The 27,538-nt window shown below is 36.7% G+C and overlaps 2 protein-coding genes across 5 annotated transcripts; both read right to left on the minus strand.

Moving 5' to 3' along the window:
• Nucleotides 1-4,861: 4,861 nt before the first annotated feature.
• Nucleotides 4,862-6,655, minus strand: LOC104244310 (uncharacterized). The gene is made up of 3 exons (XM_070161469.1): nt 6,631-6,655; nt 5,616-5,967; nt 4,862-5,237 (listed from the first exon to the last, which is right to left on the minus strand). The coding sequence occupies exons 1-3, from the start codon at nt 6,653-6,655 to the stop codon at nt 4,862-4,864; spliced, it is 753 nt and encodes a 250-aa protein (XP_070017570.1).
• An 804-nt stretch (nt 6,656-7,459) lies between these two features.
• LOC104244306 (uncharacterized) lies at nt 7,460-12,332 on the minus strand. Of its 4 annotated transcripts, none has more exons than XM_009799708.2 (3): nt 12,094-12,332; nt 8,875-9,558; nt 7,460-7,727 (listed from the first exon to the last, which is right to left on the minus strand). In XM_009799708.2, the coding sequence occupies exons 2-3, from the start codon at nt 9,547-9,549 to the stop codon at nt 7,677-7,679; spliced, it is 726 nt and encodes a 241-aa protein (XP_009798010.1). In that variant the 5' UTR covers nt 9,550-9,558; nt 12,094-12,332; the 3' UTR covers nt 7,460-7,676. The 4 variants fall into 4 exon arrangements, with proteins under 4 accessions (XP_009798010.1, XP_009798007.1, XP_009798009.1 ...); XM_009799705.2 differs by having other exon boundaries at nt 7,460-7,730; nt 12,094-12,330; XM_009799707.2 differs by lacking the exon at nt 12,094-12,332 and adding an exon at nt 11,600-12,079 and having other exon boundaries at nt 7,460-7,730.
• Nucleotides 12,333-27,538: the final 15,206 nt, after the last annotated feature.

Consider the following 27,538-nt stretch of genomic DNA (forward strand, 5'->3'; position numbering starts at 1 on the left):
AATTTAAAAAAAATTGAATTGGATTCTTGTGCTAAATAATTAATTAAAAGATTTAATTATTCATTTTTAACATAAAAAATAATTTATTCTATGTTGATTCAGATTTTACTATTAGTACATCTCTTATTTTTAATATTTAATCTTAATTATAATTTTAACCACCATAAATTTTCAAAAAGTAAAAGACTGATATGGCATTTTACTTTTAGATCTTTATGTTTGTAGAATCATTTGTGGTATTGACTCTTACTAATTATTTTTTTTTCTCCTTCTCACACATTTATATTATTAAATATTTTCTTAGTTATTATTTAATAATTGGATTTTATTTAATATTATATGAAAAATTGATTAAAAAAATTAATTGAGTAGAAAAAATAGTTCAAATATAAAATAAAAATATGTTGTCGTGGGGGTATTTTTTTCTCAATTTCAACTCTTTATGTAGTCTATTTAATATTACTTTTATTTTTTCTTCGTATTGGATATTATTTAGTGGTAATGTATTACCAATACGAATGATTCTTATGAAATTCATTTTATTAAACCTTCCTACATATTTTTAATGAGATTTTAATAGATAAAATTTTATTAATTTAAAATCTTACATATTAAAAATTAGCATAGAAGGTCAGACGAATACCAAATTAAAACTTAATAAGAGATTAAGAATTAAAAAATAAAATAAAAATAAAAGGCACCAAGCAGGATGACTTTGAATCAATGCAACAAAACTATATGTTCGGGTTATGTTTGGATTTTAAATGTAGAAACATGTACAATGCAAATATAAAATCATTTGCTATATTACACACAGAATAGTCATTAATTTAAATACTAAATATAAGGTAAAAAGAATATAAAGACGTAGAAACTTACCTAACATATGCTTTGAAGATTGGATTCCAGATATCCAATAAAATATCGGCGGAGTTGCTCAATTAACTCTTAAAAGTATATGTAATTACAGTGGGTCCTTTATAGGAACAAAAATATTGAATAACTTCATAATAGAGGATAGAGAATAAATCAAAATTCACTATAGTTTTTACAATATCAAAGAAAATACCATCCAAAACTAATCTTTGAAAGAAAATTCACGTGTTGAGGGAAATTAAATTGCCTATAGTCTATAGAAAGACTAACATTCCAATATTCACAGGTACTGCTTGTTCATAGCTTGTATAACTTTGGAATATAATCATGGTAGGAACTGATTTAAAGATTCTTCACTATACTTTTGCTTGTTCAAAATAAAGAAAACTCTTTATATATACAAACAACAGAAGCTTCGAATTATTCCTCTCCTAGTCAGATTGGAATGGTTCTAGAATTTCAACATAGGTAAAAGTTCTTGTCCTTGTGAGATTGGACTGGCTTTAAAATTTCAATACCAGTAGAAAAGAATATCGCAAATAGCTAAGAAGTTCAAACTTAAGGGGTATTATTATCTGAAATCTAACAATTTTATCCAATTATGTCCTAAAACTAATAGGATTATAAGGCTAATATCTAGAATTCCGGTATGTCCTTTTATTATGAGTTATTATGCTTAATATTATAAGGTTAGTTTTGTAAACCGACATTGTATTCATGCTTTTATAATAATAATAATAATAATAATAATAATAATAATAATAATAATATATATATATATATATGTGTGTGTGTGTGTATTTTGAATATCACTAAAATATTGTTAAAAATATATTTTGAGTTACAAACTGAAAATTAAGAAAAATAATTTAAGTTACTAAAACAAAATACGAAAATATTTTTTTCATGATAACATATTGAATTTTTTGTTGTTTTAGAATTTGAGAATGAGAAGATTGGCCCTGGACCTCCTAGATATTATAATGAAAATGTAAAATTCTAAAGATTGAGTAATGTTGAGTTAATATTTTACAACAAATAAATTAATATATGAAGAATGTAGAGAGTTTCCCTTTGTCGGAATAAATTAAAAAAGAAAGAATAATAATAAAGGACAACTCATTTAGAATACATATTTTAAAAGAAAAAATAATTAATGACAATTCAGTAAGAATACATTTGTACTTAGAATTAGTGAGCGCAAATTTTGAATATCACTTAAATATTGTTAAAAATATATTTTGAGTTAGAAAATAAAAATTGAGAAAAATAATTTAAGTTTCTAATTTTTTTTATCTTATTTAACTAACTCAGCAAATAGTAGATAAGTTTTCAATGAATTGCAGGCTTCTCGCCAATAAAAATATCACTAAAGTACTTAAAAATGATACTACAAAGATTCTACAAAAAAAATATATTACCATAAATCACAATTCGGGGGTCTCAGCTTTTTTGTTGTTCCTTTTTTTTCTCCCGAAATTAACTTTTCATTTGCTATAATATATTGTTAAAGATAAAAATAACATTAGTTGTACAATTTAGTTTGTTTCCAAATAGTTAAAGATTGAGAGTTTACGGCAGGGGGTCTTTATCTCCACGTTGTGCAGTTTTTTTTATACTTTATAAATATTACATGGTAAATAAAATTCTTTTACTTACCAATAAAAATATTAATGGTAAGAAAAAAAAAAGTTAAAAGAATAAATATCTTCCACCACCTATCAAGGTTATTTCCAATAGCTAAAAAGTTGAATTTTTTTTGGTAAGGTTTTAATTAATTTTAACCTAAATATTAGGATTTCTTACTTAGTTCGATAAGGAAAGATGTAATAATCATATTTTTAGTTGATTTTGTTGTCCTAGATATTAGAAAAATAATATAAATTATAATTTTATCCAATATAATATTTATTTGTAAAGAGTAAAAAAGGCGAATAATATTTCACTTAGGGCCTTCGTGCTTTTAATATAGTATATAGAATACAACAACAACAACCACCCAGTATAATCCTACAAGTGGGGTTTGGGGAAGGTAGGATGTACGCAACCTTACCCCTATCCTGAGAGCGCAGAGAGACTATTTCCGATAGACCCTCGGCTAAAGAAGGTGAGAGAAGCCCTGATAGCAAGTAATGACAAGTCAAATAATTAGAAAACTAAATCGAAGATAGCAACAGAGAATATGAAAGGGGTACCGATAACAAGTAATAGCGATATGGCATATTTAGAAAACTAATTCCAAGGCAGCAAACGAGAATATGAACGAGGTACTGCTAGCAAACTATGAAATTACCGATGACAAATAATAACAGAACGAGACATGTGAATATAGCAAACTAAGGAAAAAAGGGTACCGTACTAGCACTAATACTATCGAGCTAGAGAAGACAAAGAGAAACGCACGACTACCTACTAACCTTCTACCCTAATCTTCAACCTCCACACTCTTCTATCTAGGGTCATGTCCTCGGTTAGCTCAAGTTGCGCCATGTCCAGCCTGATCAACTCTCCCCAAGACTTCTTTGGCCTACTTCTACCCCTCCTCTCACCTCCCAAGGCCAACCTCTCACATCTCCTGATAGGGGCATTTGTGCTTCTCCTTTTAACATGGCCGAACCATCTCAACCTTGACTCACGCATCATTGCCTCCACATGGGCCACTCCCACCTTGTCCCGAATAACTTCATTCCTAATTCTATCCAACCTAGTATGCCCACACATCCATCTCAACATCCTCATTTCTGCTACTTTCATCTGTTGGACATGGAAGTTTTTGACTAGCCAACACTCTTCCCCATACAATATAGTTTGTCTAACAATTACCTTGTAGAACTTACCCTTAAGTCTCAACGATACATTCTTATCACACAAGACACCGAAAGCGAGCCTCCACTCCATCCAATCTGCTCTGATACGATGTATGACATCCTCATCTATCTCCCCATCTTTCTGAATTATAGATCTCAGATACTTGAAAATCTCTCTCCTGGAAATGACTTGCGTATCGAGTCTCACATCCCCCTCCACCTCCTGGATAACATCGCTGAACTTGCACTCCAAGTATTCTGTCCTGGTCCTGCTCAAGTTGAAACCCTTAGACTCTAGGGTATGTTACCAGACCTCCAACTTCTCGTTAACACCACCTCACGTATCATTGATCAGGACTATATCTTCTATAAATAATAAGCACCAAGGCACCTCCCATTGATTGTGAAACGTCAAAGAATTCATCGCCATGGAAAACAAAAATGGGCTAAGTGATGATACCTGATGCAACCCCATCTCAACCGGAAAGTAATCAGAGTCTCCTCCTGCTGTCCTAACCAGTGTCTTACCTCCATCATACTTGTCCCGAATCACTCTAATATATGCTACAGGTCCTCTAGCCTCCAAGCATCTCCATAGAACCTCTCTCGGGACTTTGTCATAGGCTTTCTCTAGGTCAATAAACACCATATGCAAATCTTCCTTCACCGCTCTATACTACTCCACCAATCTCTCTCAATGTGAATGGCCTCAGTAGTCGACCGTCCCGGCATGAAACCAAACTGGTTCTCGGAAATGGACACACACCTCCTTAACCTACCATCAAGAAGCCTCTCCCACACTTTCATCGTATGTCTTAACAACTTGATACCCCTATAGTTGTTGCAGTTCTGGACATCCCCCATTGTTCTTGTACAACGGGATCATCGTACTCCGCCTCCACTCTTCGAGCATCTTCTTCGTCGTAAAAATAACATTAAACAACCTAGCAATCCATTCCAAGCCCTCTTTACCCACGCTCTTCTAGAATTCCATCGGGATCTCGTTTGACCCAGTCGCTCTACCCCGACTCATCCTGCGCAATCTCCCCCACTCGTATACGTCTACAATACCTAAAATCTCGTTGCCATTCCGAGTACTCCAACTCCCCCAGCACAATGTCCCTATCTCCCTCTTCATTCAAGAGTCTATGAAAGTAAGACTGGAACCTCTGCCTAATCTAGACCCCCTCCAATAAAACTCTTCCCTGCTCATCTTTTATGCATCGCACTTGGTCCAGATCTCGGGCCTTCCGCTCCCTCACCTTCGCTAGCCTGTACAACTTCTTGTCCCTGCCTTTATCCCCGAGTTCTTCATATAAACGACTAAACTCCGCGGTCTTAGCCGCAGTAACCGCCAACTTCACCTCCTTCCTAGCCTTCTTATACCTCTCCCTATTAGCACTCTTCTGCCCCTCGTCTATACTCTCTACTAGATTTAAATATGTCGTTTTCTTGGCTTCCACTTCTCTCTGAACCTCTTCATTCCACCACCAGTCCCCTTTATGGCCACCAGAAAAAGCCTTTGAGACCCCTAACACCTCTCTCGCTGCCTCTCTAATACAATTTATTTTCATAGACCATATACAACTCGCATCCCCGCTACTCCTCCAGGCCCGCATAGCTAGCAACGTCTCCCCCAACTCCTGGGCCTTGTCCTTAGTCAATGCACCCTATCTGACCCTAGGTATACCAGACATAGCCCTCTTCTTCCTCGTCCAGATGATCTCTAAGTCCATAATCAAAAGCATATACTGGGTCGTAAGATTCTCACTCGGGATGACCTTGCAATCCGTGCATAAACCTCTACCACATTTCCGGGGAAGTAGATAATCAATCTAGGTCTTGACCACCGTACTCCGAAAAGTTATCAGGTGTTCCGCCTTCTTCGGGTAACACGAGTTAGAGATCACCAACTCAAAAGCTTTAACGTACTCCATAAGCGAAGTACATCCTCCGTTTCTATCTCCAAAACTGAAGCCACTATGCACACCGTCATATCCCCCAAGCGACCTCCCAATGTGGCCGTTAAAATTACCCCTTATAATAAGCTTCTCGGTGGACGGTATACCCCGCACCAGCCCATCCAAATCTTCCCAGAAGCGTCTTTTAACCTCCTCGTCCAAACCCATATGAGGCGCGTAAGCACTAACTACCTTCAGAGTATACCCTTCCACGACTATCTTAATGGACATCAACCAGTCATTCACCCTCTTAACCTCAACCACTAGCTCTCTTAGATCCTGATTAACTAAAATGTCTACTCCGTTCTTCCCTCTCACCCTCCCTGAATATCACAACTTAAACCCATCCGTCTCCCAAGTCCTTTTCCCCACCTATCTAGTCTCCTGGACACAAGCTATGTTAATCTTCCTCTTATGGAGAATCTTTGTCAACTTTATAGACTTCCGCCTAAGAGTCATTATGTTTCATGACCCTACTCTCAACCTAGAAGGTGCCTTACCCCTGCCACCCTTACCCTCTACCCCTGCTCCCCCCGAGGATATGCCTTCACTCTACCATAGCTCGATGCAGCCACTAGACTAACACAAAGCTACAAAAGGATAGACTAAAAAGGAATTTAACTAAACAGAAACTTACAGGTACACAAGGTGCTAATATGAGATCCGACTAGGCAGGGACAAACTATGTATTGGCTATAGAATAGATATAGATAATTTTTAGTGCTTGTAATACAAAAGTATAGTTTTTAGTATGAAAGGAAAGAAAGCTCTTTAGATCTATAAATAAAGTAATAATTTGACTTACTTAAAAATAGGTAGATGAATAGTTTCTCCAACGTTTTAATTTTTCACTCTTTAATCCTTCATTAGGTAACACGCCAAAATTTTACTCTCCATTTCTTAGTTTGTCAAGTCAATTTTTCCTTTCACCAGTCTCTTCATATTTCAGAAACCCCTACATATTTCTTTCTCTTTAATATTCTTACTTGCCTTCTTTCTCCAAGATTTCATTACTATCTTCTATCTCCAAGATTCGATTAGTTCAAGTGTTCAACAATACTTTTAAGCTTTCAATAGTTCTATACTTCTATTGTTCTATAAACTCTTATCTGAGATCAATAATATCTCAAGCAAGATAAAATGAGTTAACTATATTATCAATTAAAAAGTAATTGTTAGAGAAAATTGATTATAAAAAAAATTATTAACAATTTTGTATCTCAAAAAGCTAGAAGAATAGACTTCAAATAAAAATATATCTTATAAGTAACTTTCTTTTAAAAAATATAGACCTCATATTAAAATTTATCTTTAGTCCTCGCACGTTCTTGAGCCGTCTATGGCAGTAGCAAGAGTCCAAATGAGATGAAAGTGAAAAAGGTCTAGAGAGAAACCTTTGTCATTGACTTGTTGATATGATTTTTACTCCAAAAGAAAGAACTAAGAAGTCCCACTCGTGTAGTACAACTTTCGTCGTTTAGTGAACCCTTATTAGGAACATCTCTTTTATTTGAACCCGTGAGAATTGACGGTATTAAATTTCGACGTGCTTTGACGAAATTATACCCATTTTAAAAATATTTGTAAGACAAATTTGCTTGCTTTTTGAAAGAAAAAATAAACGAAATATTAAAACTATGACGGACACACAAAACAAACAGTAAGCTCTCAGTTAGAATTACAATCTAAAATATCAAAAGAAAAAAAGTTATTTCAATTTGAAAGGTGCAAGGGGTTAAGTTTGAAAATCAAGTGAGATCCCACAATCATATTTCCCTTGATTTTCACAAATGTACAGTGTAAGTGCTACAATGGGAAGAGAAGTAACTTAAAGATAAATTAAGCCATCAGTTAAAAGTTAGTTGATTAGTAAAGGCCAAGTTACTTGAGCTCACTTGTTCATAATGACCTTTACTGAGGAACAACATGTAGAAGCAGCAGAGACAGACTCAACTTCTAAACATGTACCAAAATGTACAAAACTTCGTTACTGTACATACACATATGACCCAAAAAAGGAACCTAAATGTCTTCAATCTCCTCCTTCGCCAACATCATTTCTCGTTATTGAAGAACTTTGTCCCTGCTATTTTAAAAAAAAACAATACATCACTTTGATTGTTCCATCAACAGACAACCTAAACTTAATAAATTCAAGCAACTGCTAAACCATATAAAATGTTATTCGCAATGCTTCGGGCTTTTGTTCGTTGCCTTCATTTTTTGCAGATTGGATCACGAAACCAAAACATAAACATTTTCAGTAATGGGAATAGAATACCAACCACTAGTTGTACTAATACCATCTTTCTCTGTCTTTTTTCTTTTAATTACTGTGCCTATAATCAGAATCTCCATACTTGAGCCAATTACAACATAAACATAGAAAATTTACAACTACAACATAAAAAAAAATTACAACATTAACATAGAAATTTTGGTAAAAGCTTTTAGGACATAGTAACTTTTTTATGATAACTGTATTACTGTCAGGTTGTCTTATCTGGTTTAAATCTCGTTTTAGCAAAACAAGAACCCTCCTTCCTTTTTGGGGTGATTCAAAGGAGCCTATCGATTTGAAGTAAAATTACTACTCCTTATGTCCCAAATTATACAACTCTCTTTCCCTTTTAGTTTGTTCCAAAAAGATTGACATCTTTCTATATTTAGTAATATATATCCGAAAATTATGCAGATCAACAAAGAACACATGAGCAGAAACCATACTCGAAAATGGCACTCGAAAATGGCAGTTCACTCGAGTTGCAACAAGCAGATATTATTAATCAAGGTTTTAACAAGCTCATGATTTTCTGATAAATTCCATGCACAAGAACCACTTTTTTTCTTAACATGAATCACTCTCTGTTCTCTGTGTGTTTTGTTATCTTTCTACGCATTGGCACACTAAACCTTTCTAAACAGTCAGGACAGCATAGCAGTCATTTGCCAACAATTTGGCACTGGTTCTCTACTGAATCTAGAGGAAAAGAAAAGGAAAGAATATTCTGAGTTTCTGACTATGTATCCAAATGTAGTTTAAGTTTAGAGGTCATTATTGGTCAGACATACAAAGACTATTCACTTACTCTGGAGAACAATTACTTTGTGCAGATTATGGAGCAATGCATTGAAGTGAAGATTGTGAACAGGAGAAGGAGGTGGAGGCTCAATGAATCACAATAATGGGACTCAATCCCACTAAAACTGAAGATCAAGAGGAAGAATACCTGTTGCATTCTGACAAATACGGTAGCAATTTGATCTTGGATTCTTTTTTCCATTTCTACTCGCATTTTACGAAACTCCTCTTCCATATGATCTTGAAACCTTTTGACCATTTCTGCTCGCATTTGTTCACGTTTCTCTTGAAACTTTTGATTCATGTTAGCTCGCATCTCTTGACGTGCTTTCTCTATTGCAAAAGACAGGCTAGCCTCAAAGTTGGCCTGTTGCATGCGGCTCTTGTTGGGAGGCTTCTTTCCATACTCGTTTCCGCGAGCATAGCCTGTTCTCTTGCCAAGTACAGTGGCTAAAGACCTTGAGCCACATGATTCCTCCATCTTCGTACATCCACAAGCATCATGAACTATTTCAGTAATATCATCCTCTCCAACATTATCATCCTCTACTTCATCATTGCGTACATTATGAGAATTATCATCTCCTACGAAAACTTCTTCATGCAAGTCCCACACCTTATAACTATCCCAGAAGCCTTTTTTCAGTAAGTCTAGTCTTATTACGTTTCTCAACTTGAACACAGTGTTCATACACCCTTTACAAGGACAACGAATCATAGAGCTCGCATTTGGTTGATTGTATGCCCAATCAAGAAAGCCATCTATTCCTCTAATATATCTTCGATCCGCTCTATTTCTAATCGTCAACCAAGATTTATCCATCTCTACTTTCTACAAACAAAAATGAAAAATTACTGAACTAAAAGTATAAGGACATCGACAAGAAAACTAACCAAGCTATATAAACCGGACTAGAAAATAGAGGAATTGTTGAAATTAATGTGAAATTTTTATGCACTTACAAATATCTAGTTTTAGTCTTTTCCTTAATTGTTGAAATTAATGTGAAATTGGTCACTCAAACAATAATGAGAAAAGCAAAGAGTAGTGTCAGTAAAAAGTGAATATTTTACTTTAATAAACTATTGGGTGTTCACAGAACTTCCTCCCCCCCCCCTGGTTAGAAACAGTTAGGTGGACTCATTTTTAAGACTTTGATCATCTCACCTGCGCCTCTCAACAAGTTGTCCCAAAACATTTTGCCACATATTCAACCGGGGGTTTGGGGGGGGGGGGGGTTAATCTAAAGAGAGTTATAGTCCGGGGATAACAGGAACATCCAATAGTTTAGGTATAAAACTCGCAAAATGGTGATAGTTTAGGGGGACTTAACATATTCACTCTTTTTTTATGATGGTGGTGCCCAGGCCAACTTGCGCACACCTCGACTATGGTTATCTTGGCAATAATTATATAAGGATAAACAAGTAAAGAGAGAGTAGTATGTACTCATATAAAGTGAGTTTGTAGAGTGTCTAGTTTTGGAAACAGAGTTGGAGTGTCAAGAAAGCTAAACTATCACTACAACATTATGCATCTACAGCTACGAAAAGCATTATAGCTAAATATGAAAATTTCCGTGGCAAAACACTTTAGCCACAACATTTTTTCTGTTGCATTCATAGCAAAATATGACGTAGCTAAAAGTCAGCTACAGACTTCACATGATCCATAGCTACGGACTAATACTTATTGCTGCGGAAGTTTTTGTGTTGTAGCTGTGATGGTAAAAAAAATTTGCCACGAAAAATATACTTATAGCAAGTGACAGCCTGCATACTGCATATAGAGAATATAATAAAGGCATTCTCCACCTACATTTGAATCTGATGACTTGCTTCTTTGGCTCAACCTAATTGACACATTTACAATATGGTTGCCTGTAATGTAACCTAGGTGGGAGATCGCCTCTACTCATTGCATTGTCAGTTTATACTACATGTTGGCTGTATTGTAGCCTTGGGGGGGAGATCACCCTGGACCATATATAGATACTAATGGGCAAAGAATAGATTATTAGTGCATAGAATTTATGAGTAGATTGGTACATTATAAGGTCATCCAATCATTTGATTCCTAGCGATGCTAAATTTCTACTATGACTTGGAGCCGAATGTTATAAATCAATTTGGTGACCAAGCAAACTCAGGATCCAAAAAGTGCACCAGTAACTCCCCCTTAAACACCTTTAGCATTTCAGCCTCTCCGTTCACAAGAAGAATCTATCCACTTGTTCTTATTAATAACAGCTGGAGGCTACATATCTTATGAAAATGCAACTTTTAATCAGTTATGTGCAGATATTGCGTGAGAGCACGATAGTACAATAGATTCAGATTCTTTAATGGAGGTCTTATCATTGTTATACAGAATATACATAGTGTATCTCTAAGGGTTCTCACACAAGAGTTAAAACATTTAGCCGGAAAGGTGAGCATATAAAGTACTGTTTGCAAACCTTAGAAACGAGAATTTTGCAAGATTTAAGCACTAAGGTCCACTTTCTTGGACTGCTGTATATTTTGCTCTATCTATATTATAACAACAGCATACCCAACGTGGGATTAGGGGAGGGTAGTATGTAAGCAGACCTTACCCCAACATTGAGAAGGTAGAGAGGCTATTTCCACTAGACTCTCGACTCAAGGAAATTTTGCTCTATATTACATCACCCTTAATTTTAAATGATAACAACTAGCTAACTTTTCATCTTTTAGCTAAACAAAAAGTTGGGACAAGAGCACCTAAGGGTGTGACCTAGTGGTCAATGAAATGGGTTGAGAACCATAAGGAATCAAGTTCAAATCCTAGCGAAGGCAAAAAGACAAGGTGGTTTCTTGGCATATGTCCAAACTTTGATAGACAGATTTACCTGGTACTTGCACGATTATCAAAAAAAATTGGCGAAAGAACAAGTACAAAACAAAACCCAAAAGCCAGATGCAAAAGAAATAGGTATATATTCACAGATTTTTGTGATTTTGGCCGTGTGTTATAGGAAACTCTGGTTTGTGGTAACAGATGCTCGTGGAAGAACCTATAGCCTCCAGCTGTTAAGAATTAAATTTCAGCTCTAAACACCAAAAAGGGGGGGGGGGGGGGTAAGAACCGTGCATGTCATATGAGTAGGATTTTAGCTCCTCGAAACACTAGAAAATTTATTCAATATCTACAAAGAGCAAAACAAAACTTGGCTATTCGGAGGTTGCTATTACACAACAATTAAAAAAAAGACCTGGAAGGACGAACATAAAAGAGGCAATGTAGGAGCATGGCCCATGGGGTACATGAAAACAACATTTCCAAAAGCTATTGAGGTTGATAAGAAATAAACAAGTTTATGTGGAATCGAGAAACTCCAATTACCTCCACTTCACAGTGAGCGGAGTGAACGGAAAACGCTATGAGATAGACCTCGAACAAGGGTTTTGACTTGAGAAGCCTTCAGCACAGACGATTGACAATGGTTTTGTTTTTCTTTTCTAATTTTCCCTTTTTTGGGCGGGACAAAGGGCAAATTTTACCCCTGAACTTTTCGTAATAGGACAACTTTGTCCTCCATTTTGTTTCTGGCCCTAAATTGGGAGTCCGGAGCCAAAGTAACATCTTTTTAGACTCAAGAAACCAAAATAGGTGCTAAAACAAAAGGCAGCACAATTTTATGTATAGCGCATGTGTGATTATTTGTTCTGATTTTTTGAATGACAACTCTAATAATTGTACGATAAAGCACTTATTGTATGCACATTTTTCAGGTGTCAAAGGCACTTATAGTTGCTTACTTAAGCCGGGCGTCCATTTTTTAAGAAATCATTCTTGAGCAAATTTGAACCAATTTGCCAGTATTCTTCAGCATCATTTATATTTGTCTTCATCTTCATCAATCTTTCCAAAGTTCTCTTTGAATCTTTATAGGATGAACGATGAGTGAAGAGTTGGGATTGCGTTATACTGGGGCGGTAAGACTGATGGAAAATAACTCGTGCACTGTAGTTATTCTCCATATAGTATTGTTAAGTTGTCATTTACATTGGAGTACCACACATTAGTATCTCTAATATGTAAAAGAATGAGTGTGAGTAAACATTCGGTGAATCTTAAGATAATTGAAAGATATATGTATTTACTTACTCCACAAGGTGTTGCTTTTATACCGAGTTTAACATCGAAGACGATGAAACTCTGCAAGATTTTTCAAGGACTCCAGATGAAGACATGGATGTTCTTGTGATAAGCATGTTGGAAATGTATGTAAAGTCCAAAGACGTCAACATGACCGATGTTTCGCAAACTACGACTAACACTCAACCATGTGGAGATATTTTCGGATATGTTTTATCTAAACAGGTTTCGTATGAAAGAATTTGTCCTGATCTGAACTTTTTTCTATGGCTTAATGAGGAGCGAGGACACAAAGTCTCTCCAATGCTGCAGCGTGGAGGGTCGACAAATTTACATAATTCACAGGCTGAGTGATAAATACTTACTTACTTTGTTGTAGTGTAACTATTTATTTTATATGTATAGTAATAATAACTCATATTTCTTTCGTAGAGGTAACTGAGCAGATAATTTTTTACTAGGTATGAACAAACCAATAGTGGTAATCTACCTACGTTTGGAGGGATGGATCATGCTACTCCTCCTCGAATAATCAGCAGTTTGATAATCTTGGAAATTCTTCTGGTTTTGGAATGATAATTAATGATGTTCCATCCGAGAGACTGCATAATGTGCGATTCACAAATTATGAGTGGTAGGTTTAAGCGTTAAATTTAGTATATTCCGTTGAGATGTACAGAAGATTAATTATTCGATTGGTTATGCAGGAAAAATGAGTAACAAGACAGTCTTGTTCTAACTCAGTTGGGCGATGATGATATTCTGAATCAGGATATGGCATATGCACAAAGTGAGAAAGATGATAGTGAATATGACAATAATGCTGATGAGTCAGACGATGGAGCACTCTTCATAGATGAGAGTGACAATAAGGAACCGCCTTTTAGAGATGAGGGTGACAATGAGTAACCATATTTGAAAATGGAGCATGATGCCACCACTAAGCATGCTCCGTATATGCAGGCTCACCTACCGTGAGACCAGTAGGGTACTAGTCGTGTGTGTAATTTTATTTCAAGGAGATTTCCTACCTTGATCACTTGCCAGGGATGCTGGATGCGGATGCCCTCACAAGAGATCTTGATGAAATTCGTACAGCAACGTGGGATGAAAGTAGACTAACGGAGCTTCGCAAAAATATGTTTTTCAATGACAAGGTTGGCCTGAGCAAGGCGGTGCAAATTTTAAGCATAAAAAGTTGTTGTGAGATTGAGGTTGCTAAGTCATCTTAAAAAACATATAAGGCGGTTTGTCGCCGATGGGATAAGGTTATAAGTAGATGCTTCGTGGAAGAAAGTTGAAAACTAATATGTGGGTGATTCGAAAATATTTTTAATACTGACACATTCAATAGAAATCATTTTAACTTGAACTTTGATTTGATTTTCCTTGATTTCACACATTGAATCGTCCATAAGGTACAAGGTAAAGGAGTGCATAACATCAGTTGTGTTGTGCAGGTATATGGGTGTACCACTACCAAAAAAGGTATTATTCGAGTGTAAATGTGCATTTGATATTGTTTATGGCAACTAGCATGTGTCATTTGCGGCTCTACCGAGGTACACGACTGCTTTGAAACACTTTAATCCAAGGACAGTTGTTGAATGGAAGCACAACCGGCATCCTGAAATTCGAGAAAACATCTTCAGATAAGTGTTCTGGGCATTTAAACCATCCATCAATGATTTTATTCATTATCAATCAGTAATCTCCATAAATGGAATACATGTGTACGGAAAGTACGATATAAAGATGTTAGATTGTCGTTGGGACAGATGTTAATGGCCAAATATTTTCCCTTACCTTTGATATTTGTGCTAATGAGAGTCAAAATACTTGAACAACAACAACAACGATGACGATCTAGTAAAATCTCACTAGTGGGGTCTGAGGAAGGTAGTGTGTACGCCGACCTTACCCCTATCCCAGAGAGTAAAAGTCAAGAGACTTGAACATAGTTTTTAAACCACTTAAAAGAGCATGTTGTGAGATAACGTTCAAGTATTTATCTAATATCTAATCTTCACACTAGGATATCAAATTATGTGCGTGCTTTGGATGAATGGAAGGAGCCATGCGGCTACTAGCCTTACTGTGTTAGGAATTTGAAGGCCAACATCTAGCAGGCTTATCTGAGCAAGTGGTTATACGATCTAATGTGGATCGATGCAATATATCATCAAGAAAGGAAATTCTTGATGCGTATGGAATTGATTAAGAAGGAAGACCAACGAGTTTATTGTTGGTTGACGGATATTAATATGAAGAAATGGACTCTATATAAGGATGGTGGCAAAAGATAAAAAATTTTAACTATAAATATCTTAGAATCTTTCAATGGGTTGTTGAAGTTAGTTCGTAAACTGCCAGTTGTTGCCATAGTGCGGATGTAATTCAAGCAGTTGGCGGAGCAGTTAGTTGATAGATCGCGCAGTGTATTCTCCTTGGTTGAAATGGGTGTTCAATGTATGCCAAAGTCGATGCAACGACTCAACCATTATATGAAGCGGTCGTAGCGGCATACATATTTTTAGTAATCGAAATATTTTTGAAGTTTGAACCAGTTTGCATCAAGGCTGCAATAATAATAATTACATCGTTAGTAAGAGTACGCGATTATGTTCCTGATGTAAATGGACGACTTATCACATGTCATAAAGTGCTTTCAACATACTGGGTTTGCAGCTATGAGGGATATTGATAGAGAATATAGTGTGGCTGCATATACAAGTACCTATAATGGGCACTTTCAACCAGTGAGTTCTGAGTTTTATTGGCCGCCGGAACCATTTATAATGGTTTGTAACAAGGCATTTTATACCGTAGAAGAGTACCAAAAAGAACACAGATATGGAATCAAATAAATGTTAGAAATAATCTATACGCCCGTAAATGTGGTCTATATTCCCAAACAGGCCACAATCGTTATAAGTGTCCTCTAGTGGGTTTGAGATGCGAGAGTAATTCGGCACGTGGTGATAGTTCATCTAACCTTGGCATTTATCAGTGTTTGTAGCAGTGTGTTTGTTAGGTATAATTATTTATAATTGTGTGTTTGTAATATTCAATAAAATAAAAATATATTTCCAATATTTTTACTTCATTTAATACATTAGCATTGAAAATTCAAAAGACTACATAACATATAAAATTAAAATAACTAGACATTTTCATTTGTTGTTATCGTTACTGTCAAACACTATTTCATCGTTATTGTCCTCGAGGTCTATGTCTTCATTTTTTGATGTCTTCATCTTCTCCTTCAGCATCTTCTTCATATCCGTCTGGGTCTAGGGCATCATAATCTAGCCTCCAATTATCACATATTTTTCGTATTTCTTCACTAAGATCACTTGCTTGGTTTTTGCAGTAATATGATACTCTAATGTCCAACATCTATGGTAGATATTTGGTAGGCTCTCCCTCTCTACAATTATTCAAAAAATCGGATAATCAAGATCTATATGCATTTTTTCATTATCTAAGCCCAATGTTAGTATTCATCCCCTTGGAGGTAGTTAAGATCATCTAGTTCATAATGAACGGCTAGTGCCTTTTCCTTATCTAAGATCTACTTCATCAAATACCAAATAACTTCTGGTTTATCCATGTATTTGGAATTTTGGAAGGTTGCCGATAATACTTGTGGTATGGCTAGATCAAGCCAACGACATAAGACTTCATAATCGCACCTTTTTGAGTATATGGAACCCACGATAGGTTTCACCCCAAATTCGCATACCGTCAGGCTTTGTAGATGTCACAACCCTAAACCCGAACCCGGTCGTGATGGCGCCTCTCGTGAAGACAAGGCCAGGTGACACTTCCCATTGCAGTTTTAAAGCAATCAAACATTAAAAATTAAGTCTAAAACATGATAGTTAATCCAAGAGTGAACAGTTGACAATACAGTTACGGAGGATAAACCTAACATAGTCCGATACCGAGGTGTCACTAGTCATGAGCATTCAAACAATCCGGAATACTCAGAGAAATCTACAGAGTTTAATACTGTAACTAAGAACATGGAGAATAAGATAGGGAAGAAGCTCCGGGCTACGAACGCCGATAGCTACCTAGAGACTCCTCGGATTCGCCTGAGCTGGAAAGATCAGCACTTGGAGCGGGAGCAGATGCGCCTGAATCTACATACGGGGTACAGGGAGTAAAGTGAGTACTCCAACTCAGTGAGTAATAATCATAAATAAGGACTATAATCAGGAAATCACGTAAAGCACATTTGTAGTTATAATGAAGCAGTAAAACCAGTGAAAGATATGTGAAAGTCATTTACCTCGAATTAAGCTTCACGAAAACCTTTTTCAACAATTTAAGCAGGTAAATGACAGGCAATTAAGGAAAATAAACACATAAAAGTTTGCCTCTCGGGAACAGTATCAATGAATCCGCCCCTCGGGCAATATCTCAGAATAATACCAGCCCCTCAGGCTATATCTCATATCACAATAGGTACCCGCGCTTACTGGGGGTGTACAGACTCCTGGAGGGGCCCCTTACGGCCCAAGCGCAACATCAAGCCATCTCGTGGCATCATCACTAGGCCCCCGGCCTCATATCAACAAACCATCTCGTGGCGTATAAATCTCAGGCCCTCGACCTCATAATCATAATCAGTGTTTCCTCATAACATAGGCCCTCGACCTTACTCAGTCAGAACCTCACAACCACTCGGGCAACAGTAAAACATAGTGTTCAGCCCAAAATATCATTTAAAACATCATTTAAGTGTTAAAGCAGAGTAAACATGGCTGAATTATAAAAAACAGTGGAATATAGCATGAGTGAGTTCGAGTATAAAGTCAAAACAGTGAGAAAATATCAATAAAAATCTCCTAAGGGTTCAAATAGTTGGTGTCACACCTCCTTTTTCCGGCACCCGCAGGGGTGAAGGAGTTTTTCCAATTAAAGGACAATCGAAACGAGATTTGTTTATTTATTTCAGAGTCGCCACTTGGGAGATTTAGGGTGTCCCAAGTCACCAATTTAATCCCGAATCGAGGAAAAGAATGACTCTATTTAACAGTCTGCGCACCAAAAATCCGGATAAGGAATTCTGTTAACCCGGGAGAAGGTGTTAGGCATTCCCGAGTTCCGTGGTTCTAGCACGGTCGCTCAACTGTCATATTCGACTTGATTATCTGATTTTATACAATTATGAACTTATGTGCAAATTTTAACCCTTAGCCGCTTTTATTATTATTATTATTTATTTATTGTTATTATTTTACGGGGAATTGCAACATTGTGAAAACGTATTTCAGACCACGTCGCAATCAATGCACCCATGGTTATCGACACATTTCGACTCCATTGAGATTTGGATTTGGGTTACATAAATGCACACCCATATTTAAGAAAATGATTTGTTAAAGACACGCCTAGAACGACTAGCGTATTGTTGAAAGGCCGTAAAATTTCTCTAGACGGCCAACTCCGATGTTCTAAGTATTTAATGCATACATTTGTGAGGGCCCCACAATCTATACATTTTACTAGGCGAGGCTCATCTCATTTATTTTAAGTGGACAAATCCTAAAGCGACTACATTTTTCTATTAAAATTAGTCTCTAAAATAAAGAAAAAAAATCCTAATTAATTACGAGCTTAAAAATAATAATACATAACATACTAATTACTAGATTAAGACAAATATTAATAGGAAGGAATTTTATTAAAAATAAATTAAAAAAAAATTCGAAATTGTAAAAAATTTACGAAGTTCGACAATTAAAAATCAAAAGATCCTGATTATAGCTAACTTAAAGCTTACATTGTTATAAAAAAAACTATTGAAATTAGTTATTTAAAACTAGATTTAACCATAATTACTAAAGCTTATTAAAAAGTTTATTAAACTTAAATGTTGACTCATCTTGCTCAAACTCGCGCCTAATGGATTAATGCTCTTAGCCTTGCAACGTTGAATCACCCATTAAAACATCACTCAGTTATTGGCCTATTATGTTTGCCTAATATTTGCGAGCCTTTGTTATTAACAAAATTTAAAGATAGAAAGAAAACTCAAATTGCTTCTATTTCAAAATTTGCAAATTCAAATCTAGAGTTTACTAACCTTCCCTCAAATTAAGTCGGTTTCCCGTATTGAATATTTACTAACGATTTGAATGCGATTTTAAGCTAAAAAATTAACAAAGCCGAAACTAATACTTATGGTGTTCATACTGACACCCATCCACTAGTCCCGCAGTTTAATACTTCACATAATAAATACTTCTACCATCTACATAACATGAGACACATAATGAATATTTAACTAAAAATGCGAATATTCTATTAAAAAAAACTTAAATCTTCCGGCCATTTCATTTCATCTTCAATACATATGTTGAAATGATTCAGAGTAGTGTACCTGGTATTTGAATACAAAGAAAGGAAGAATAGGATCAGCAGCAGTAGCAACAGCGCGGCAACAACAAACAATCAACAGTCAGAAAACCCAGTAGTAGACTTGAAAACCGAACAGAAATTCCAGCAACCACCCAATAAAGCAATAACAAAGGACCAACAGTTAACTCAAGAAACCAATAGAAAATCCCGGAAGCAAATAGTAGGCAGAAATCACACTCAGGAATATACGGAAAATAGTATTCAGATATTTTAGAAATCCTCTTCTTCAAGATTAAAAGTATATTCTTATCTCCTCTTTAATTTTGAATTTTTTTATCTCTCCCAAAAAATTCTCCTCCTATTAAGTGTCAAATAAGTCTCTTATATATCCAAGCAAGACCCAATCCTTCCACTATGTGCACCCTTTAACTTTTATTATTACTCACACTTTTACTTTAGTAAAAGTAGTCAACATGGGCCCTCCGTGATCTCTCTTTTTGAAAAGTAGTCAAAGTGGGCCCTCATGTTCCCTCTTTTTGCAAAGTAGACATCATTACGCGCCTTTTCCTTTTTGCTTTTATCATTATATCTGGTCCCCACCATAATTAAATAATCCGTAATTGGTTAATTCCCGTTTTACCCCTAAAACTACTGTTACGCCCCGATTCAAAATCTGTTTAACTTCAAAATTATCTAAGAACCTAAAATTAAATTACCAGCTATAACCAATCCTTAATCCAGTTCAATCAACGAATTCCAACTTAAACTATGAACAACAAATCAACAATCGAAATTATTTTGACTGAACGATATTTTTTAACAACACATATATTTGCATATTCAACAATATTAACAAACAAATATATTCAAATTAAACAAAATAAATGAACAGATTCAAATCACTAAAACTCAACTAATCAATTAATCTTCAAATTAAATCCAACAATATTATAACAAAGATTCATGATTCAAACAAAATCAAAAATTACAAACCAAAACATAAACTCACATTAATTCACTAGATTAAAACGAACTTCAAACAATCAATAAACACGAATTAAATCTAAATTAAACAACAAAGAACGGATTCAAGCGATTAAACTAACATATTTCTATATTACAACTTAATTCTTTTAAACGAATAAAATAAACCGAAGAAGAAATAATTGATTGAATTTCAACTTGAATCTAACCATATTAAAATTAAACTAACAATTTCTTTTACAAAAATAAATAAAAACACATGAAACAAACCAAAATAAGTAATTAAATTTCAATTGATTATAACAACATTAAAAATTAAACTAACAATTTCTTTTACAAAAACAAATAAAACACATGAAATAAACTGAAAAACAATTAATTAAATTTCAATTCGAATCTAACAACATTAAAATCAAACTAACAATTTCTTTTATAAATTAAACTAAAATTAAGCTAACAATTTCTTTTACATACTATCAATTTCAATTTGAATCTATCAACATTAAAATTAAACCAACAATTTTCTTTTTGAATCTCACAACATTAAAATTAAACTAACAATTTCTTTTACAAATTAAACTAAAATTAAGCTAACAAATTCTTTTACATACTAACAATTTCAACTTGAATTTAACAACATTAGAATTAAACTAACAATTTTCTTTTTGAATCTAACAACATTAAAATTAAACTAACAATTTCTTTTTACAAAAATAAATAAAAGCACATGAAATAAACTGAAAAACTAATTAATCAAAGTTCCATTTAAATCTGAAAATTAAATCAACAAAACATATGAACAAACTAGAAAATTAATTCAACAATAGACACGAACAAAATAAGAATCGAACATTTATCGATTTTAGATCCGAGAATATCAAAACAAAAATACGGGCAACATGAAACTCAAATCTACTAACCGGATCGAAGCGACGACGAACTCGAACGGAAAGTAGTTTGGTTGTTTGGAAAAGGACGGAGAAGGAAGCATGGCAGCAGCGCGAACAATGAAGAAACGCAACAGCAACAATGACATGATCTTGGAGAAGAAGAATCCAACGTGATCTTGGAGGATAAGGAGCGCGGGCAACAGCAAATGGACAGTGAAGAACGCAGCAGCAGTCCGAAGCTAGATGGTCGTCTTGTTCAGGTGTCGTTTGGTGGTTGTCCATGGCAGCGTGGCAGCAGCCATGGCTGGAGCAACTCGCCGGATGAAGAAGGAGAAGCAGCAGTAGCGACGGGCGAAGAAGAAGAAACAACGAGCAACAATACGACGGGATCTCGTGCTCGTTTGAAGAGCTTGGAGACGCAGCCATGGCGGACAGCAATGATGAGATCTTTTGATCATTTTGAAGAGCTATAAACGCATCCATGGCGGGCAGCATGTGACGAGGAAGAAGAAGCAAAGCAATGGATGCAGTGGCAAGATCTTAAAGACGCAACCATGGCGGACAAGAGAGGGAGATCGACGAGTTGTGTGTGTATGCGTCGCGTATGTGTGTGTATATGTGCTGTGTGTGACGTGAGGGAGAAGGGGTGTGAGGGGGAGGGGCTGCCATGGGAGGATATTTGGAGAAGAAAAAGAGAAAGAGAGGAAGAAGAAAAGAGAGGTGGGGGGGGGGTTACGGGTAGTCTTAGGTTTTTCTTTTGATTTTTTTTTTGTTTTATTTTTGTGAAAAATGAAAGAAAAAAAATAAAAATGGGGTTTGGGTCTTTTTGGGTTATGGACTGGGTCGACCCAGTTCGAAATGGACTGGGTCGTTTGGGAAGATTGGGTCTCTTTGGGCCTGTGACTTACAATTGAAGAAAAGGCCCAATCCGGTCTCTTCTATTTTTATCCTTTTCTATTTATTCAATTTCTTAAATAATAATAAAGCTAGAATGCTAAGATTAAATTATAAAATTCAAAATTATCTGGAAATACTAATTAACTCTTAATAACAGTTAACACACAATTAAATAGCGACTAACGAGAAAATCACCCAATTTGGACATTAAATGCTAAAAATGCAGAGTACATTATTTTTACGATTTTTTCATTTTGTAAACAAACTTAATTAAATATTAAACGCAAATGCGACATATTTTTTATATTTTTTATTAACCTAACAAATAAACATGCAAAGACAAAATGCAAATAATTACACAGAAATGCCACGAAGAACACAAAAATTGCACACAAGGAAAATTATTTTATTTTAAATTTTTGGGAGTAATTCTTTCATAGGGCAAAAATCACGTGCTTACAGCTGCCCCTCTTTGCCCGAAGAGACACGAAGGGTTTTCGTGCAAAGATAAAGCGAGCGATTTTTGCCCATCCGAGTACTCCGTGTGAAGCATTTTTTGAAAAAGGTTTAACCGAACCTTTGCTTCAAAGGTTTCCTACATATCCCTGGCTAAAGGGGAATCAGGTTAATGTAGTTCGGGAAGTTTTGGTAGCTGGGACTACCATGGGACTGCAATGTTACTGCTGTTGCACGCTATTACCACTGCTTATCGATCTCCTTGTTACACCGTGATTAAAAGAAAACAAGAGGCTAGGCTAGACTACGGATCATAAAATCTCATCTATCTTTAACTCGTTTCTTGTTGCCCTGCTTTCTTGTCGGCTTGTGCTTCTTCTGGTGCCTTTCTTCCGAGAACTTGGGGATGAAACTGGCCTCTTGCTTTTCTGAATACCAGTTTTCATCATTTTGTTTGGTCCGCTGGGGATATGGCCTCCTTCAATAAGCTTTTCGGTGGTTCCTCTGGAGATACAACTTTCTTCATCATATTTGTTATGTTGGGCATAGTTTGATGTTCATAGGCCGCTTCTTTCAAGACGCGTCTTTCTTCCTTTTGACTCATGCGCTTGAATTTGTGCTGGGACCTCTTGTTGAAACCTTCTATTTTCCGGTGCTGAGGATTTTTTATTATTTTCTGCTGGGGATTCTTGTTGTAACCTTCTGCATTCCGGTGGGTTACTGATTTCAAGATCTGCAGTATATGACTGAAAAGTATTCCTCTCGTTATACAGGTGGGTGACTGAGTGAAAAATATGAAATGTATGCCCGCATTATACTGGTGGGCGCCTAGGACATGAAATGAAAAACTGAAAGGTATGCCCGCATTATACTGGTGGGGCGACCGAGGACATGAAATGAGAAAGATAAAAATGTATTCCCGCAATATACTGGTGGGCGCCTAGGACATGGAAATGAAAAACTGAAATGTATGCCGCATTATACTGGTGGGCGACCGATGAAATGAAAACAAAAATGTATGCCCGCATTATACTGGTGGGCGACCGAGGACATGAAATGAAAAGACAGAAATGTATTCCCGCATTATACTGGTGGGCGCTTAGAACAGGAAATGAAAAACTGAAAGGTATGCCCGCATTATACTTGTGGGCGACCGAGGACATGAAATGAAAAGACAAAAATGTATTCCCGCATTATACTGGTGGGCGCCTAGAACAGGAAATGAAAAACTGAAAGGTATGCCCGCATTATACTGGTGGGCGACCGAGGACAGGAAATGAAAAACTGAAAGGTATGCCCGCATTATACTGGTGGGCGACCGAGGACAGGAAATGAAAAACTGAAAGGTATGCCCGCATTATACTGGTGGGCGACCGAGGACAGGAAATGAAAAACTGAAAGGTATGCCCGCATTATACTGGTGGGCGACCGAGGACATGAAATGAAAAACTGAAAGGTATGCCCGCATTATACTGGTGGGCGACCGAGGACATGAAATGAAAAGACATAAATGTATTCCCGCATTATACTGGTAGGCACCTAGAACAGGAAATGAAAAACTGAAAGGTATGCGCGCATTATACTGGTGGGCGACCGAGGACATGAAATGAAAAACTGAAAGGTATGCCCGCATTATACTGGTGGCGACCGAGGACATGAAATGAAAAACTGAAAGGTATGCCCGCATTATACTGGTGGACGACCGAGGACAGGAAATGAAAAATTGAAAGGTATGCCCGCATTATACTAGTGGGCGACCAAGGACACGAAATGAAAAGACATAAATGTATTCCCGCATTATACTGGTGGGCGACCGAGGACAGGAAATGAAAAACTGAAAGGTATGCCCGCATTATACTGGTGGGCGACCGAGGACATGAAATGAAAAACTGAAAGGTATGCCCGCATTATACTGGTGGGCGACCGAGGACATGAAATGAAAAGACATAAATGTATTCCCGCATTATACTGGTGGGCGCCTAGAACAGGAAATGAAAAACTGAAAGGTATGCCCGCATTATACAGGTGGGCGCCTAAGGACATGAAATGAAAAACTGAAAGGTATGCCCGCATTATACTAGTGGGCGACCGAGGACATGAAATGAAAAACTGAAAGGTATGCCCGCATTATACTGGTGGGCGACCGAGGACAGGAAATGAAAAACTGAAAGGTATGCCCGCATTATACTGGTGGGCGACCGAGGACATGAAATGAAAAGACATAAATGTATTCCCGCATTATACTGGTGGGCGCCTAGAACAGGAAATGAAAAACTGAAAGGTATGCCCGCATTATACAGGTGGGCGCCTAATTCTAAGTAATAACATGAATTTGTTTCCTCGTGTCTCCGAGAAAATTTTCAACGGTGGCAGAAAATTTTCTGCCCCAGTTCTGGTGCCTTTCTTTGTGACATGTTTTTCGCCATTAATAAGGTTTCCTTTTCCTGCTTCAAATCAAAGAAAATTTGTTAGTTTTAAAACATGGTGAGTGGTCGTGCCGCTCCTGCTGGGGATGGTTCTTCCCTTTCTCCCTTATTCCTGTTTGGCGTTCCCAAAACTTGTTGGGGATGCTATTATTTGCTGGGGATAACATTCTGCTAGGGATGGTTCTTCCATTTATTACTTCTCCGTTCTGTGTCTTGAAACTTGCTGGGGGTTATTTTGCTGAAAATGCATTTTCCTTTCCTCCCTTCCCACTCTGTGTTGTCCGACTACCTCGGAACTTTGGTCGATAATCGGTCGGAGTTCTGCTGGGGATCCTCTTGGAACTTAGCCCACGATTTCTTCAACATGCTATTTTTCCGGTTCTTTCCCGTACTTTCCTTGCCATTTTAGACAAATATTATTCGGCCTTGCAACCAACGTCTTTTGTCTTATTGCCTTGTCTCTGGCATGTCCTCTTCTCATTTTGCATTGTACCATTTTGGCAACTGGTAGTAAGCTTTGAAAGACCTTTCTAAAAAATAAATTTTTGGAGAAAGTCTTTTAAACAAAGAAATGAAAGGATAGAAAAAGAGAAAATCTTTCTGAACAAATGCTGGAGAAAAGAAAAGAAATGAACTTATCTGGGTGGTATAACTGATTCCAACGATCATGTCGTGCATTCCGGATTAATCAACCCAGTCTATTTGTGTCGATCAATCTTTCTGCTGTCCTCACTTCCTAGGGATAAATAGGTGTCCCAATTCTTCGCAAAATGCGGATTCCTTCCGCCAATCTATCTTGTCGCCTCATAGTGCCCTTCGAGGGGTTTTCACTGATAAGACTCTCTCAGTTCTCACAGCTCCCGTCGCCTTATGGTGCCTGTGAAGATTTTCACCGATAAGACTCTCTCATTTTGCTTCTCTCAGCCGGGGATTGGAGTATTGCCGGTAATATTCTCTCTGATGGGAATTCTTATGGCTATCAATTCTTTCAGCTCATGATTCTTATTCGGTCGGGGACCAACGTGTTATCCTCGACTTTCACTTGACTGTCTTGGCACCTCTCGAATACTGATCAGGAGGTCTTTTTTGGGATATCAGTATGGGTTTTATGTGGGACTTAAAAGAAAGGATATAATAATTCAAAATAACTTTGATGGGTGAAACATTACAACTCTTGGAATCAAAACCTTCTCTTTTTTTTTTAAAATTTTAAACATAACTTCTGCCCCAGTTTTTCTCGGGGAATTTTTGACTTTTGTTACATTACGACCGATTCGTGAGGCGCCTACGTATCCTCTTTGAGGAATCAGGCCGAACGTAGTTCACTCGGTTCCATTATTTTTCTTTTGCGAACTTCCTTTTTTTTGTTATTATTTTCCTTATTTTCTTTTTTTTCATTATTTTTCATTTTTGTTAATGATTTCAAGAGAGGGGTATGAAAGAATAAGTAAGGCTCAAAGGGGTAAAACAAGGGTAACAGTGTTTGGATAGAAGAAAGAATTGCCTCTGTCATTTCATTATCCGATAAACACCAAGTATAGACAAACAAATAAACAACAAAAGAGAATTACACGTAATATCTCTTGACTGCATCAGAATTGATAGCCATGTCGATGCATCTTCCTTCGACATCTGTCAGACATAAAGCGCCGTTGGATAATACTCTGGTCACGACATACGGCCCTTGCCAATTCGGGGCGAACTTGCCTTTTGCCTCAATCTGATGTAGGAGGATCCGTTTCAATACCTGCTGCCCCACTTCAAATTTCATGGGGCGCACCTTCTTATTGTATGCTCTTGCCATTCTCTTCTGATATAATTGGCCATGGCATACTGCTGCCAATCTTTTTTCATCAATTAAGCTCAACTGCTCTAGTCGGGCTTTGACCCATTCATCATCATCAATCCCGGCCTCAGCGACAATTCGAAGGGATGGAATTTCAACTTCTGTTGGTATTACTGCTTCAGTTCCGTATACCAACAAATAAGGAGTCGCACCTATTGAAGTACGAACAGTAGTGCGGTATCCCAACAATGCAAATGGTAGCTTTTCATGCCATTGTCTGGATCCTTCAACCATTTTCCTCAATATCTTCTTTATGTTTTTGTTGGCTGCCTCAACCGCTCCATTCGCCTTGGGCCTATACGGGGTGGAATTACGGTGTGTAAACTTAAACTGTTCACATATTTCTCTCATCAAGTTGCTGTTAAGATTAGCACCATTATCCGTGATTATCACTTTCGGGATCCCAAATCTACAGATGATATGGGAATGGACAAAATCCACCACTGTCTTCTTGGTTACTGACTTGAAAGTTTTGGCTTCAACCCACTTAGTGAAATAATCGATGGTTACCAAAATGAACCTGTGACCGTTCGAAGCTGCCGGCTCAATAGGCCCAATGAAATCCATGCCCCATGCCACAAATGGCCATGGTGTTGACATTGTGTGGAATTCCGTTAGTGGAGAATGAATCAGATCTCTGTGGATTTGACACTGATGGCACTTTCGCACAAAACTGATACAATCATGCTCCATAGTGAGCCAATAATATCCCGCTCGCAGAATCTTCTTTGCCAATACATATCCGCTCATATGGGGCCCACAGACTCTAGCATGTACATCTGTCATCACTATCGTGGCTTGACCCGCATCAATACATC

The sequence above is a fragment of the Nicotiana sylvestris genome, chromosome 11 (genome assembly GCF_000393655.2).
Source record: "Nicotiana sylvestris chromosome 11, ASM39365v2, whole genome shotgun sequence".
In the NCBI taxonomy this organism is placed as follows: Eukaryota; Viridiplantae; Streptophyta; class Magnoliopsida; order Solanales; family Solanaceae; genus Nicotiana; species Nicotiana sylvestris.

What these genes read in the sequence shown, in the direction of transcription:
- LOC104244310 (XM_070161469.1), bottom strand. Translation starts at nt 6,655, where the DNA reads ATGAAATCTTGGAGAAAGAAGGCAA. An exon ending in ATCTTGGAGAAAGAAGGCAA is followed by an intron (nt 5,968 to 6,630) that starts GTAAGAATATTA and finishes TGTGATATTCAG; the next exon opens with GGAGGGTGAGAGGGAAGAAC. An exon ending in GGATGTACTTCGCTTATGGA is followed by an intron (nt 5,238 to 5,615) that starts GTACGTTAAAGC and finishes AAATTGTATTAG; the next exon opens with AGAGGCAGCGAGAGAGGTGT.
- LOC104244306 (XM_009799705.2), bottom strand. Translation starts at nt 9,549, where the DNA reads ATGGATAAATCTTGGTTGACGATTAGAAATAGAGCGGATCGAAGATAT. An exon ending in TATTTGTCAGAATGCAACAG is followed by an intron (nt 7,731 to 8,874) that starts GTATTCTTCCTC and finishes TTTTTAAAATAG; the next exon opens with CAGGGACAAAGTTCTTCAAT.